This window comes from Aedes aegypti, chromosome 2 (genome assembly GCF_002204515.2).
Source record: "Aedes aegypti strain LVP_AGWG chromosome 2, AaegL5.0 Primary Assembly, whole genome shotgun sequence".
In the NCBI taxonomy this organism is placed as follows: Eukaryota; Metazoa; Arthropoda; class Insecta; order Diptera; family Culicidae; genus Aedes; species Aedes aegypti.
The window spans coordinates 83,252,976-83,270,452 of NC_035108.1; the positions used below are offsets into that span (position 1 = coordinate 83,252,976).

At 37.9% G+C, this 17,477-nt stretch overlaps 1 protein-coding gene across 5 annotated transcripts in view; it reads left to right on the forward strand.

Moving 5' to 3' along the window:
* Positions 1-16,234, forward strand: part of LOC5578225 (calcium uniporter protein, mitochondrial) — a 472,328-nt gene extending 456,094 nt beyond the window's left edge. For all 5 annotated transcript variants that reach the window (XM_021841354.1, XM_021841357.1, XM_021841355.1 and 2 more), the window contains exons 5-8: positions 3,285-3,390; positions 7,580-7,681; positions 7,753-7,956; positions 15,435-16,234. In XM_021841354.1, coding sequence (XP_021697046.1) covers positions 3,285-3,390; positions 7,580-7,681; positions 7,753-7,956; positions 15,435-15,776 — 754 coding nt within the window. In that variant the 3' untranslated portion in view covers positions 15,777-16,234. The remainder of the gene's footprint in view (positions 1-3,284; positions 3,391-7,579; positions 7,682-7,752; positions 7,957-15,434) is intronic.
* The last annotated feature ends 1,243 nt before the right edge of the window (positions 16,235-17,477 follow it).

Consider the following 17,477-nt stretch of genomic DNA (forward strand, 5'->3'; position numbering starts at 1 on the left):
GGGCAATACGGGCTCTTTTAGTCGTTGGCGCTAAATGAAGTGTGTTCCATCATATTACCTAGATTATTCTACATTCAATTCCTCTTGCGCAAAACGTCTGCTCTCCGACAAGTTGTCCTTTTGATGTTTTTTTCTGCCTACCAAGCATACACAGGTATTTAAGTTTTACCATAGTAACCCTAATTCATTCTACTGAACGCCACTGGTAGCGTAACCAAACGAGTAATAGGGAACCTGTAACTCAATTTTCACTGCTGCACAAACTTTCTCTACGTATACCTAGGCCAAATTCCAAAAATTTTATTTTCTGGTATGAAACTTTAATCACTTTGGGCTCGCTGCTTACTGAGGAAAATGGAATATGTGGTATTGGATTTCTTTTTAACCGTTGTATGTTGGTGACCCTATTTCTTGCAAATCAAGCCAAAAAAGCGTTGTTATAAAATGATCTTCAACATACTCAGACGAAATCAGATATTTTCTCTAATCGTTTTATCAATTGTTTCACTATTGAAACGATTATTTGACTATTAGACCAATCTACTTAATATGGAATCGTATTCTAGTAACTATCGCTTAATATTTCTCTCAAGTTCGTCGAAAATAAATCGACGTTGAAGTTACCTTGGGTAAGAGAGGGTTTATGTTACTATGTTATTATGTTAGCTTCAAATCGAAATGTTATGGAAATCTTCGTGTTTGCCTCACGAAATACAAAGGCAAAAATGGTCATTTGGCAAAGAAACCTTTCTGTTGATAACTGTGGAAGTGCTCATAAGAACACTTATTGTTGAGCAGTGGGCTCTGTCCCAGTTGGGACAGTATTGCCAGAAACAAGAAATTCTAAACTTTTGATTAACAGCCGTTTCAACTTTAGATATGTTGCTCTATGCCTTGTTGCAAAATAAAACACAAACGCTCACAGGTGTTGAAATTTTAACATAGTTTCGCAAATTCATTCCACTTAAAGCCACTATAGAAGCGTAGCCAAACGAGCAAAAGTGAACCAGTAACTCAATTTTCACTCGTGTACAAACTTCCTGTTCCTAGCATGTAGCAGGGCCCTACGAAAAAATAAAACCTCCGAAAAACTTTTCCGGGTATGAAACTTTAACCACTTTGGTTTCACTGCTTACACGGAGGAATACGAGAATATATGTTACTGGAACTGTACATAGCCGTGGCATTTCGGAGACCTCGTTCCATGCAAATCAAGTCAACTTTACACGCTCCTCATCCAACCCATTGAAAGTCACTTTTGGGAGCCGTGGAAAATTCTTCCCCAAATCCAGTACTGGTAGCAGATTTCTTTTGAAAGACTTGGTCACAATTTGAATGCGAGTCTCTACAAAGTCTATATCTTGCATAACTTCTGATCTCGCCCTAGAAGCCATTGGTAACCATTGTTGTTGTTTCTGAGCATTTGAATGGATTTTCATGTTATTTAACAACGCTATGGGGAAGAAAGGGTCATTATCTACCTGCCCGTGATGTTGGTTTGGATGCTTATTCTTTCATTTGTTCAGAAACAACGAGCTACACACATGGTTACCAATGGCTTTTAGGGCGTTATCTCAGAGTATGCGAGATATTATCAATTAAAGGGGAACCTGTAAGATACTTAGCTTAGCTTAGCTTAGCTTAGACTGACTACACATATCAATGGTTGCTATTCCGTGATTGACCGGAGTCAGTGAAAATGCACAAAGAATCAACTAGAAGATCGGCTGGGATTGGCCATAATCTTCTTCAGTGTGCATGATTCAGTGCCTCTATTTATACATGGTCAATAACGGCGCCGGCCACGTCCTTGCAGTCAGGTGGGATTGGGGGAAGGGATGTTAGTGTGTAACCTTTGCTATTTGGAGACCGTGTTTGCCTCTGCATCTCCACAAAGGTTACTGGGAGGGATGTTTGTTAATGGGGAGGATCGTTGGGTCACAGGATTCACTTTGATAAGCGATTAGACCATGATAAATAATTATTGGTGAGATATAAACAAATATTATTTTTTCATTTGATATGAACTATATCTATGTAGAGAAAAATTATGCCGACACTTGACGTGACGAACCTTTCAAAGTTTGTTGAATAAAGTGAACCTTTCGCAAGTCTACACTCGTAGTGTCGAACCATTCAAAGTTTTTTTTTTAATTACAAAAATAAAGGTAAAAGGAAAAAGGTGTTTTGAAAAAAAAATTAAACATTAATAATTTATGAATCAGAGTTTATGTCGACACTCACAGTGACGAACCTTTCATAGTTTGTTGAAAAATCATATTTACGTCTCACCGTTGTAACGATTAAAGGTGCAGTCATACATATTTTATAGATTAAAAATAGTAGCATGAAACGAGCTCACCAATTGATCCGTCATCCTTGAGCACCAACAATCCACTTTCAGCTTCACTCATTTGATCGGCTATATAAAAGCACTCAGAGAAAATAGGCGCACGACCCGAGAGGGAAAACAACTGACGACTGCTCGGGCTTTCTTGCTGCACTGCCCAGGAGCAAGTGTCAACTTCGAAAGATCAAAAAGAACTAATCGAACGCGCCACTTTTTCACTTTACCCGACCGATCGCGCGACATGTTTGATCCTGCCCTCATCGCCGGCTCCCGTAGGAGCAAGCGTCAAGGTCGAAGGATCAAACATAACTCATTAAAGGGGAACCTGTAAGATACTGTATAAAAATTACAAGAATTTCCGGAGTTGTTTCCAGAAATTCTTCACAGAATTATCGTTCAGAAACCCTAAAGAATATCTTAGGGTTTCTGAACGATAATTCTGTGAAGAATTTCTGGAAACAACGTAGAGTAATATCTGACGTAATGTCACGAGGAATCTGTAAAGAATATATTTGAAGTGTCTTCTGAGAAATGTCTGTTTGGGTCTTTTTTTTTAGATCAATTCTTTATTGGTCTCTTTTTGTTACTTATTGGTCTTCTTTTGGATTCAGAGTGGTCTCTTTTTGGCTACTAATGTTCATCTTTTTCTGTTATTTTGCATCAAAGGTTTCTATTTTTACAACACTTAGTTGCTACTACCCCTGCAAATCGCTACAACTTGAGTGCTCTCAAGTTGTTTGATAAATGATTTCCCTCAACGTTGTAGAGTGAGTTGTCGTTTGTCCCGACCAAATGCACCGAGAAATTAGCAACAATCGTACAATTATGCAAATTATGTCGGTTCGGAATGTTTTACGACGTTTAGCAAATTGTTTTTCTTCGGGAATAGTGCTGGAATAATTTGCGGTTTCTTTTTTTTCTTGTCTCTTTACAGGTTGCACCTCAACGACAGACAATACTACGTGAGACCACCGAAACGGGATAGAATTACCTCTGAAGAACTCACCCGGCTGGGCGACGTGCAAGCACTGGTGGCGCAGGTAAAGTTTTTTTCTTTTCGGGAGTAATTAAGCGGGATTGCGACGTATCTTTTGGAAAGTTTTAATGATCTGTTTAAATTTCAAGGAATATTTTCCTATATTTATGGGGAAAGATTCGAGACTGTCACTAGTTTAATAACAGGAAGGTACAAAGAAGGCAAACTTCGTCTTCTAGAAATTGTATCAAATGCTTGTAAAGTTTACAGACATACGCCTAGGATTTTTTGAGAAATATCTCATGATTATTCATTGCTTGCAAATCAATCTGAAACTGTTTTCCAAATTCCTTCCAATCATACCCAAATTGTATCCAAGAATTTCGTGAAAAATAACTAGTGATCAAAACATTATCAAATTCTATGGAGTTGGAAGTTCTTAATTTTAGAAATATGTTTAATTCTAATCGGTATTATATTTTAAGAACGAAAAACAAAATAAGGATCGTATATCGTTGGGGCCCATAAAGCCATAGCGGTAAACGCGCAGCTATTCAGCAAGATCAAGCTGAGGGTCGTGGGTTTGAATCCCACCGGTCGAGGATCTTTTCGGATTGGAATTTTTTTCGACTTCCCAGGGCATAGAGTATCTTCGTACCTGCCACACGATATACACATGCAAAAATTAACATTGCCATAGTAAGCTCTCAGTTAATAGCTGTGGAAGTGCTCATACGAACACTCACGGTGTGTTTCGTAGAACAAGTTTATTACAAAAAAAATAGGTAAGTCTGAAACTTCTCCACAATAAAGTCTAGGTTTCTCGCGTTCATTTGCTGCTAAAACCAAAATAATCGATCGGGGGGTCCAGAGTAATTTTTTTTATTTGATTTCGAGAGACTTGCACATATGTTTGAATTTGCCTATCTATGTGTTTATGTACATTAGGGCAGTACAAAATTTAAAAATGTATGAGAATTCAATCTCACATATGTTCCTTACTATCCTTACTATAAAAATAGTGTTCTGTGGAATTCGCAGCTTTCTAGGTAATGATTTAAGGTGGCCCAAAGACAATGTAGGTTTATATGGAAATTACTATGAAGAAATTTTGAGGTATGTTCCAAACACGTTTGTACTGTAATGTAAGTACAAATTTATTATCCCATTGTAAAAGCTCATTCTTCAAACCATAATAAAGAAATTTGCTGAAGAGAGAAATTCAATTCGACAGATAGCAGAAGAGATATTCATGAGTTTGTTTGCTATTATTTAGCTTAACCCCTCTACCGGCAGCTTCATTTTTTCAGCACAAAAATATATTTTTGTTTCTCTATATGTTTCCACCATTTTTTCACAACTTTAAAAAAAACTCTTCTACTTTTGGAATCTATGTCGGTATTGACCATTGGTCAACTGGTTTTAAAAATATTTCGGTGTCCTTGGGGGACCGACACTTCCCATATAAAATTTCAATATGATGTTTTAAAAAGTTTTCAAGATCTCGTTACGGCTAGAGTGGTACCAAAAACATAAAAGCTCATTGCTCAAAAACAGTTACACCGATTTGTTTGATTTCTTCACAATAGACTTTCATCAAAGTTTAGTTTTGAAAAGCGAATAACCGAATATGAGAAAAAATCTGTAGCCAGAGATAATTACGAGAGTTATGGCTATGCGTCGGTCCCCCAAGGAATTTTGGAATATCTCCGAATATAGATGACCAATGCTCAAAACCGATACAGATTCTGAAAATAAGAGAGTTTTTTGAGAAGTTGTGCAATTTTTTTTCAATAATATTGAGAAACAAAAAAGTTATCGCGATTTGAATATTTTGAAAAAATGAAGCTGCCGGTAGAGGGGTTAATATGGGGTTATAGTACTGCAAACAAGTAAAAAAATCCCAAACCCATTTTAGCCTCATGATGTTAGTTTCTGATCTTTTCATAAGCACTGTGCCATTAAGAAAATAACATAAAGAATATAAGATTTGAAACTTCTCAAATACCATCCAAATTAGCGTATTTTTCAGCACCATGGGGCAAATATATTACATGCCTTATAACAAGGTTTATCACATGCGAAGCCCTCTACTAGTTAATTCGAATAACTGAAATTGTGTTGTTTGAAAGGCGGACAAGTCACTTTTGTATCTGAGTAAAAAGAGAAATCTCGCATAATTTATGATCTCGTCCTAAAAGCCATAGCTTGTTATTACTAAGCAAACGAATGGATTTAAACTTTATTTCACAATGCTACGACGAAGAGAAGATCCTCCTCTATCTCCCAGCGGTGACAGTTTTTATTTTGGTCCGTTTATCTGCTTAATAACAACGAGCTACACACTCGGTTATTAATGGCTTTACTTCGAATTTTCAAAAGCACAAGTCTAGAGAAGCAGACAACCGGTAACTCACTGGTCACTCGCTGGTGGCGACTAATCAATAAAATGTTCAACGCAAAAGGTTGTCAGGTTCTCAAGATACAAATCTACGAACAAGCTCTTGAAAATTCGAAGTTTGATATCGATGCATCTTCACCTATTAAAAATATTTCCTAATAACTTCTTACATCATTATGACCAATTTAAGTACGATTTTCAAGGTTTTTCGTGGATAATAACTAAAATGACGTTTGAGACAGTTTTGCAATTATGCGTATATCATATGTCATATATGCTTATTACAGCTCTTTTGAGCAAGAACAACTTTACCTTCCAAGCCAAGGTGTTCAAATGGCTCGATCTTGCAGTTTGTCCCGTATCTATGTTCAACGCAATGTGTGTCGGTACAAAAACACATATCCATGAATACTTCACACAAAATAAAAAAAAATGTTCTGGACCCCCCGACCGATTATTTTGATTTTGTTCGCAAATGAAAGAGCAAAGTCTAATTGTTTTTAGTTCAAAATTTCAGACTTACCTTTTTTTTTGTAATAAAGGTACTCCACAAAGACACCGTGACACTAAGCTGAGAAGCAGGCTCTGTCCCAGTGGGGACGTAACGCTAGAAAAAAGAAGATATCGTTCTAGGAATGTCATAGGAATTATTTACATATTTACAGATAAAGTAAGGCACAAAAATAAAAAATAAAATTGAGAGACCGTTGTAAAATTGGTAATTATGATAATCAAACACAACTTCTCGAGCTTTTTCCTCTTCCCACCGTCTGTCGACCAGCACTCACAAAAACGGTTTTCTTCGCAAATATTAGCTGCATATTTTCTTTTTCCAAAACCCTTCTTTAAAATTTAATTACCCTATCCCAAGTATTTTATTTCCGCAAACAAAGGCCCAGATTAACGCCCTCGTCGCGTCTCTTTATCCAAGATACCCCCGTTTTATATCAAATTACATTTATTCGCGCGAGTTTGGAGACGGAAAACGGCAGTACTAGAGTATCAAAAACTTTTCCGGGGCCTGAAAAAAATCGCCAAAGAAACTGAGTGAGCCCATCATTTGCAGATCCCGACAGCACACATAGGGGCAACTGGACCAAAAACTGGTCAAAAGTTTTAAAGACGTTAAAATGGCCTGTTAGATATTTTTAAGTTGTAAAAGCTAAGATTTTGTAGTTTTTTTCAACACATTTTAGAAATTAGAAACCACCAATACCTGCAAGCTCTTGGGGTTTTCGAACGCCGAGTGCTAAAGACAATCTTCGGCGGCGTGCAGGAGAACGGTGTGTGGCGGATGAATCACGAGCTTGCCCAACTCTACGGTGAATCCAGTATCCAGAAGGTGGCCAAAGGTGAAAGGATACCATCATGGGCAGGGCATGCTGCAAGAATGCCGAACAGCAACCTTGCAAAGATGGTGTTCGCTTCGGATCCGGATTGTACAAGAAGGTGGGTGGATCCAGTGCGCATCGATATGGCGACCGTGGGGCAGAACCGAGGATGGAGAGATGCGGCCACGAACCGAGTATTGTGGCGTGAAATGGTTGATTCAGTGTGATCATTTTAGATATTACCTAAATATAAATGAATGAATCTTCAAAAATCTCAAAAAATAGCTCGTGAAAATCCCCAAAATAATATTTTGACGTATGGTCAGGACTTTGGTCCAGTTACTCCAATGTGGCAGCTGAAGGAAACATGATGCACCCAAAACTTTTAATTTAGTGCAAATTGGTTTCCTCAGATTGGCACCGTGCGACGGTTGGGTTGCCTTTTTATGCGATTGTCGTCGCATAATTTAAGTTGAAGCTTTTGTAAGTACTTACGTTCATTATTTTTCCCTCTCTTGCAGCTCTACGAAGCGCTCAACGTTAGCGAACACCAAATTAGGAAAGAACGGGAACTGAACAGCAAACTGGAGGAACTGAACGAGAAGCTAGGACCACTGGAAGTGGTGAGTATTTTTTATCATCTTTCCAGAAGATTTGTCCGAAATCTGATGCCCGTTGCATTCTCAATCTTTAGAAAAAGACCGAACTGGACCAGAAGGCGGCCCGTCGCACCAGCATGCTGACCTGGGTCGGGCTGGGGCTGATGTCGGTGCAGTTTGGGGTGCTGGCGCGGTTAACCTGGTGGGAGTACTCCTGGGACATTATGGAACCGGTGACGTACTTCGTTACCTATGGAACGGCGATGGCTGCGTACGCTTACTTCGTGCTGACCAAGCAGGTGAGTTGGGGATGGTAGGAATGGGGTCGTTTTGTGGGTTGAATTGATACTCTGAACAGATTTGCGAAGCCTGTGACTAAAATTAATCATGCAAATAAGATTATTTATTGTGTAATAAAATAAAAATTATAACAGTACAGTATTATTAGAAAATATGACATGTTCAGACATACACTACCGTGTAAAAGATTGGGTTCACCCTCTAAAAAATATACAAAAGTGTTTTGTCCATATCTCTGTGATTAGGGGCCTTCCTTAGCCGAGTGGTTAGAGTCCGCAGCTACAAAGCAAAGTCATGCTGAAGGTGTCTGGGTTCGATTCCCGGTCGGTCCAGGGTCTTTTCGTAATGGAAATTTCCTTGACTTCCCTGGGCATAGAGTATAATCGTACCTGCCACACAATATACGAATGCAAAAATGGCAACTTTGGCAAAGAAAACTATCAGTTAATAACTGTAGAAGTGTTCATAAGAACACTAAGCTGAGAAGCAGGCTTTGTCCCAGTGAGGACGTTAATGGCAGTGAATGAAATTATCGCGGAAATGAGACGAAAATAGGCATTTTTCAAGCAACCCGACAATTAATTGCCGCCTTTATGCGAGAAACAGATTTCGTGAACTACTATAATTGTTGATCATTGTGCTGACGGAAAGCCAAGATCGATCGGATCATATGCACTGATCCAACTTTATCGGCTCTAAACTTATCGCGATAATAATCAGACGGGAAATAACAAAAATGTTTGCCGCCGATGGGGTTCGAACCCATGCCCATGAGCAAAAACGTTTTCAAAACGCGCCAATACCACAACCACTCGGCCACGCCAGCTGAACGAAGAGGGAGAGAAATGTGGTATATTAAAGCTACATGCGGCCAGTGCGCATCGTACCTTAGTGCTGTGCGTACACGAATTCTCTCTGCTCTTGGAAGTTTTCTTAAAAACTACCTAAAGCAATATAACAGTACTTTTCAGTGCTAAAATTTAAAACGGTACTTTTCAGTGCTACTAAAACAGTACTTTTCAGTACTATTTTTTCTACTATTGATCCCTTTACGATCCTTGTTTGGACCCGTGCCTTCGATTTTTCGTTGGACCCGTTGGCGAAAGCTAGCGGTGATAATCCTTCTTGGACACCGTCTTGGGAAAATAAAACCTCTCGAAGGTCACGTCTTCTTTCGTTTATTAATTAAACATGGTATCAACAACAAACAAAAGGAAGGGTGAATCTCTGAATTCACTACTTCCTTCCAAAAAAGTGGGTTTTAAAACTGTCACTACACGTGGCAAGAATGGAAGAAAGGACGTTTCCCCGGAATGCGAACTTTCTTCCAAGGGTGAAATGAATAATTGTATCGAAATGAGCAATCAGTTCGATGCTCTAGACAAATTTTCCGACCACCAAATCGAAGCAGCCTCTAGCCCAGGCTCTTTGATTCTTCTTTGAGTGCCGCCTATCGTGGTCAGTTGTTCCGAATTTGGGGGATTTAGGCAGGAGATCTTGAACTCCATTAGGGGAATCAAGGTTTCCTTCCAAATCGCAAAGAAAGGTGACTGTCGCGTTTTGTCGGAAACTCTTAAAGATCGCGAACTTCTTCTCAGACATCTTGAAGAGAAGAAGCACATTTTTTTTACTTATGTTGACAAAACTGAACGTTTGTTCAAAGTTGTCTTGAAAGGTCTCTCAAGTGACTATAAATCACCTGAAGAGATCAAAAATGGAATAATTGATTTACTTGGATTTTCCCCAGTCCAAGTAATCATTATGAAAAAGAGAACCCAATCTGGCATTGGTCGGAAAGGGCTTTCTCAAGAATTTTATTTAGTTCACTTTAACAAAAAAGAACTAAATAATATTAAAGCTTTAGAAAAAGCAAGAATCATGTTTGATGTCCGTGTGACATGGGAACATTTCCAGAAACCTGGAGGAAATTACCAGAACCCCACTCAGTGCCGTCGGTGCCAAAAGTGGGGTCATGGTACAAAAAATTGTCGCATGGATTCTAAATGCAAGATTTGCGGAGATTCTTCTCACGCCAAGGACGCCTGTCCAGTGAAGGAAGATGCCGATAAATTCTTTTGCGTCAATTGCAAGGGAAATCATACAGTGCTGTTTTGAATAATAGCAGCGCATGTCGATTTTCATACAAAATGCTCAACTTTGACATTTTGTAGTTACAAAATTGATCATATTTGTAGTTCTGTGGAGAAAATTTCAGCTCGATTGAAAGGGAACAAAACTACAGCATGTCAAAGTTGAGCATTTTGTATGAAAATCGACATGCGCTGCTATTATTCAGAACAGCACTGTAAGTCCAATTATTGGTCTTGCCCTTCGCGCAATAGTCATTGAGGCTTGAGCCAGGCAGATGAAAGATAATATCCGTTACGATAACGGTCGTTTCCGGAATTTCCCTGGTAGAATATCGAACAATACTCATTTTTCAGTTAACGATCGCTTGATCATGAATCATACCCATCAGGAAGATCATAATCATGCTCATTCACAAACTAATTTTAATCCGTTGGGTAGCCGTTCGAATGTATCTACCCACGGTAAATCCTTTGCCGATATCGTAGCAGGAAATTCGAACTCCTCCCCTGTTCGATCCATGGGTACCCATTCTACTTGTTTCAAATCAAATGGAAAAAACCCTACCGCCACAGCTGATGATATGATGATATTTTATGTTGAAAAATCGGCTATTTCACCTTCCTCTAACATTTACCGGGGCAAATTGGGGCAACATTTTAAGCTTGCATATAAAAGAGTAACTTGATAGCTATCAAATCCATGGTAACTGACACGTGGCACTGTTTTCCTTGACTACAAAATATGTTCCGTAAAATGTTGAAAAATTAAAAGTATGCAGCTTTTAATACTGTATTTTTTTTAAATACGCCATCTTTCATGGGTCTGGGTCATTTGGTATAAAGCCATTTGGCATAAGTTCATCTGGCATCAAGCCGTTTGTTATAAAAGACATTGGGCATAACAGTCATTTGGCACAATGGTCATTTAACATAAACACATTTATAAAGAACAGGTATATTTAGAAAGAAAGAATTTTATTCTAATTATGCGAAATGACGGTTATGATAAATGGCCATTATTCCAATTGGGGTTATACCAAATGACCATATACTAAATGGCTTTAAGCCAGATGAACCGTTCCCATTTTTCATGGCTGAGTGGAAAATTATCAGGTCTTCTAGGATATGATATATTCGGTTATGACTGTAAAAACGTGATCTCTCAAATACTAAATATTTTTGGATATTGTTAACGTGAAATAGTTAGTTATATTAAGTAAATATTGCACTAAAACTTTTAAGACACAAATATGGCGAAGTAGGCATCGAACAACAGTGATTTTTATTTTAGCTTTGTGCATTAGTAGAAAGCATAAAATAAGAATATAATGCTTGTTAATTCAATATTTGTTCAGTTAAGTGCTTTTAGAATGCGGACAGAGATATAACATAAGTCGGCCATTGGAACGACCATCTCTAGATTCCGAAATGTGCACATATGCACAGTGGATAATGTAAATAATCAATTCGCCTAAGACTACATATCATCATATGAACACTTTTGTAATAATAATAGTTAAAAGATAGTCTTTTTATGGAGAAAGAAATTGTTGAGAGAGAGGATCAAAGAAATAATCTACATAGGCAAAAATATTGAGATGTGGATAGTCGACTGTATTATCGCACAGAAATATTATTTTAAATTTTCTTCTTCACATGCTCAAAAAGTAGTATCTAAAATCTTAAAAATACACATATCAGCGAAATTATAGCTTGTTTATGGTAACAAATTATAGTCCGTTTGAAAGCCATTCTGTTCGTGTGTCACGCCACTTTAGTTTTATTTATATGAAAAGACGGATACATTTATAAAGATTATGTTCTCTTGTGAATACAAAAGAGCAAAATACTAAAACTAAAGAAAACATTCTTTCCTTTATTATTGTTATTATTATTATAACTACTATTATTATTATTTTAAGCTTGAATAGGATGACTTCCGTTTTAAGGCAAATAAATTACTAACATTATTCTATGTGCTTTATACTACATTCAGTATAGAGCTGATGTTACGTGATAAAGGCTGTCTCTAAGAATTCATACATCTAGTTTTCACTGTAAATGAGAAGTATGACGTTTGATTTCAAGATATCCTATCTTAGGCAATATCACCATTAGCCAAACCGAATATATCATTGCGTAAAAGACCTGAAAATTGTCACACAGCCCTGAAAAATGGCGTATTTAAAAAATAAACGGTATTAAAAGTTGCATAATTTTAATTATTCAATATTTTACAGAACATATTTTATAGGCAAGGAACGCAGTGCCACGTGTCATTTACCATGGATTTGATAGCTATCAAGTTACTCTTTTATATGCAAGCTTAAAATGTTGCCCCAATTTGCCCCGGTAAATGTTAGAGGAAGGTGAAATAGCCGATTTTTCAACATAAAATATCATATAACTCCGAAAATATAAGAGATACGTTTTTTATGTCTTCTAAATAAATGCGTATTTTATCAATTAAAACAACTTTGTAGAACATGTGAAAAATCTCAAAAATTCCCAGAAAGAGATATAACGAAAAAACTAGTTTTAAGGGGTCGTTCACAAAAAATGACCCATATCTCTTAAAATTCAATAGATAGAGCTAAAGTGTCTTCAGCAAATTTTCATGTAGTGAAATTATCTACAACTTTGCCGAAGACACCATTGTTGTATCTCCACTTTTTCAAAAAAGTGAAAATTTATCTCACTGCTAGGTGGATTCATCACAAAAATAATTCTTTCTTAAGAAGGGCTTCAACATCCCGAACAACTTCTCTGAATACACCATACCTCTAAAACCAACTTTTCTGGTGCAAAATATTTTCGATCACGAATATAGGCCCTTGGAAGCACTGTGATAGGGGTCATTTTTGATCAATCGACGACACTATAAAGGAGCTGTATCTTTGTAGTAAAAAAGACAAAAATCTGAAATTTTCTGACTTTTCCTAACTTCCAAAAATTAACACTTGCGTGCTAAAAGAAGAATTCAGCAACAACTAGGAGTGGCGCTACAAAAAAAAAGTGCATTTTGAATTTGAAACGCTCTCAAAAATCAATTGTTGAACCAATTTTCGTTCTTTTAGCTTTTTATAAAAGATATGAAACCCTAGGTATTCTTGGTAAGTATGGCCATTCTGATCACAAGGGCATCTAGTACCTGTGTCGGAAAGAACCGGTACATATCATAGTCATACGCATGTATGGCACGACGGTTCAAATTTTATGATGTTTCATTCTGGCTTACAAGACCATTAAGAGGACCAACAATGAGATTTGAATTAGGAAAAATTTCTCCCAAAACATCTCCAGGAATTTCTCGAGAGATTCCTCCAGAAAATTTTGTAGATATTCCTCTAGACATTTCTTTATAGATTTCCTTCGAAAATTTGTCCAGAGATATCATCAGAAATTCCACTAAGATTTTTCCTGTTCCTGTTCGGGATGAACCACTGCGACCAGTTTTCTTTGATCTTTTGTGGTATACCCGTGTCCTTTGTTTAGTGCATGTCGTTCTACTCCATTACTATTGAGAAATAATGAAGTAGTCGTTTTTTATACAAATATCATTCTTTACCATTTTGCATAGAGCCTCTTTAGAAAAAGATACCGCTATTTATACCTTTTGGAGAAAACAGTTTGTCACTATTAAACTCTCAAAAGCGCGCCCCTTAATCAGGTTCGGCCACTAAGCTGGTTGAATGATTTTGATTTTGACCATGCATCGGTACTCTAGCGTATCAAATTATTGCTTCTACTTATAAGGTTCAAAGTCGTTTTTTTGAAACTGTGAACAGCTATCATCGCATGAGACATTTAGATTCCTTGAAACAGAAAGCTTATTTTAGAAGTTAAGAGGTCTGCTACTCCACTGATTCGGAATCGTTTCCCTCCTAGATATCGAAAGATAAACTCTTGAACTCGGAAAGAAATTGTCTCATGAGTTGAAACCAACCTCAGATGCTGATTGAGCCATTTTTCCACATCGACCTCCTCATCATCTAGGACAAATAGGTGGGTCTTAGTGGCTTGTTACTCTCTTATACTCTTCCGACCGTAACTTATAAGTATTCACAAGAACAGATACAACAAGAGTACAATATGGTAGATCTTACCTCGTAACGCACCTCGAAAAGGTGATCTGCCCGCGTTACGGGTAAGATACTAAGATAATCTCTATTGTATTTCCTACAGCGATTTCTCCAGGAATTACTCCAGGAAGAAGTTTTGATCGCTATGAGATGTTTCAGACCGGTTCCGATAGGGCTCTTGGAATACTTTTAGCAGTTTCTCCAGGAACTATGCCAAAAGTTACTCCAGGGATTCTTCGGAGGATTATTCTAGGGATTCCTGCAGAAATCTCTACAGAGATTCCTCTACAGATTTCGCGAGAAGTTTCTTAAGGATATCTTGCAGGAATGCATTCCTTTATAGATTCCTCCAGTAAAATAGTTATTGGGATTTTTTATACAATTCTGCAAGGATTGCTCCAGGGATTCTACCAGAGATTCCTACAAGAATTCTTCAAGCAATTTCTTCAGAGATTTCTCCAGAAAATCTCTACAGGGATTCGTGCATATGGAACCTGGAAGAATTTCAGATGAAATTTCTAGAAATGGAGGGATTCTCAAAAGAATGTCTGCACGAATGCTTGGAAAAATACGAGATGAATCTGATGGATTTTAAGAGATTTTTCTTCAGCAATTCGTGGTAGAATCCAACAGGCATAGTATTAGTACTACTAGTAATTTAGTAGTATAAAACTATTAAACGTAGAGAGAAATCGTTTAAAAAAATATTGTTGAGATTCTAGGGAAGTTTTTTCAAATAAATTTAATTTCAGGATGAGTTTCTTGATAAATCTTAACCGAAATTTGTGTTGGTGCCATTTGTGTCATAAATTCTAGGAAGCATTTTCTGCTCAAATTTTTTGACTAACTTTTGAAAAAAACTTTGAAAGCATTACTTACTGGAACTATTGTGTAAAGAATTAATCAATTAACTCATTGTTAAAATTATATGTTAGGTTTGGTAGCTTGGGCTTTTGTTATTCTCTTCGACATAATTGATTTGATTTTTTCCCATAAAAGTTATCTTATTGTTGTTTTTCAAACAATTTACCAGATTTACTTTTGAAAATAAGAAAGTATTGGGTGCAAATTCGCATTATCAAATTCCAACATAGCATGTAAGAAAAAGTTTTCAAAAAAATCGCAAAAAAAGAAATTAAAAATCGAAAATCAGCATTTAAAAATTAAATTTCTTTTCAAGAAAAAACATAAAGCTATCTTAAAATCAACTAACACAAAGTTCTTCACAATTTCAGAAAAAAAGCTTAGAAATGTAATAAACTGTTCAATCTGGTAATCCGCTATCATTTCATTCTCCCCGAACAGGAATACATCCTCCCGGACGTCAAGGACCGGCAGCACCTGATCACGCTGCACAAGTCGGCCAAGAAGGCCGGCGTCAACCTGGCCGAATACAACGACATCAAACGGAAGATCGCCGAAATCGAGCACGACCTGCGCCGACTGCGGGATCCGCTCTACATGCATCTGCCCGCGCCGCCCCCAAAGTCCCCGAACTTCAGTGCCACGGAGATTGCCACCTCGAAGAAACTGCTCCAGGAAGCGCTGGAAACGGCCAGTGCCAACCGGACCGTGTCCAAGCAGGCCGCCTCCAAGATCAGCTCCCTGCTCGAGGGCACCGGGAGTCCGTTCCGGAGCAAAAAATAAGATTTCCTGAATCCTCCCCCGTCGAAGACGAAGACGACGACAGTGACGCTAAAGAAGTCGTCGTTTGCTTTTTCCGCCTCTAGTTCCCTTGTTAGAATTTCCCTTTTCCTAGTTCTTTATCGCGTTAGGAGCCGAGCAGTAGTCGAACCACAACGACAGAAATGGTTTTCACCACGGCCATACTTCCCGTTTGTTACCGAATTTTAGGAGCAAAACAGAAACTACAACGTCTAGAAATACAGTGCAAAAAGTTCGATTTTCCTACTCCCTTCTCTTTGAACCTATATTTCTAAACTAAAACGATAAAAAATGATACAACAAGAAAACGTAACAAACACTCAAGTCACACCCACAAAAACACACACAATCACGAAGGAGGGATGAAACCAACAGGATTACAGTTTTACTAGCGCAAACATATATTTCAAATCAATCTTAAAGAATAGAGAAAAAAAAAACGAACAAAGTATAAAGTCTAGCGTAGAAGAAACAAAAGTACCATAAGAACAAATCGCGCATCACATCAGAGTTAGAGAGTTACGTAGCTAGTTATTTGGAATCAAGTTAGACAGCGATAGCAATTTTGCGTTTAGGAAAGTATAATGGCACGGTGCTCCCAAGAGCGTTGTTATCAGAAAAAAAAATCTCCATCTGTGCCCACTTCGTTTTTTTTAGCCAAGCTGCATGCCCGGACAAAGTTTTAGAAAACTTGAATGTTTCATTTTGAAGTTACATCCCACAGTTTTCGTGTAGTCATTGTGGAGATGCAGAGGTATTCTTGGTCTCTAGAAGCGACAATCATTACACACTAACTTTCCTTCCCCATCCCAACTAACTTTAAGGACTTGACCGGTGCCGTTATTGATCAACAATATTCTTCTTCTTCTTGGCATTACGTCCACACTGGGACAGAGCCTGCTTCTCAGCACTTCCACAGTTCTTAACTGAGAGCTTTTTTGCCAAAGTTGTCATTTGTATATCGTGTGGCATGTCCGATGATACTCTATGCCTAGGGAAGTCAAGGAAATTTTCTTTACGAAAAGATCCTAGACCGATCGGGAATCTAACCCAGACACCTTCAGCATGGCTTTGCTTTGTCGCCGCGGACTCTTACCTCTCGGCTAAGGAAGACCCCATTCACACAACCTATACAGTAGAAGTTTGAACTAAGTTGTGCTGGTGTATTTCTTCTGATAATCACGGGAAACAAGACCACTATTTTGGTATGAGAGTTTTCCTTTGAATTTGTAGGCTTATGTCATCAAGAGGGTGTAATCTCATAACGGGCTCATCGGTCCCGTTCAAATTTGGCCGATATGCAGCTTAGTCAAAGAAAGACTGGTAAGCATATGATGGAGTTTTTTTTTCTGATAATAACGATCTACGGAGCACCATGTAATAATTTTGCGACAGAAAAAAGAAGTTAGCGCACAAAAGGAATTTTCCGCGTTTCGTTCAGAATACCAGAAAAGTTTGTAAGTGCTTCCACAACGCGAACGGGACGAGTCACAGAGCAACAGTCTGTCGAATCGGATCCGAATATTTTGTAGTAATTATTATACGAAGTTTTGTGTTGCGTCCCCCATTTCCCCCTGAAGTCAAAAAGTAACGAACGAACGTACTTAAGTTCCAGTGTGTATTTAAATCGACCCGGTTAGGAATCCAAAATGTTGCGGCAAAGCGCGCGCATCCCCTTAAAGC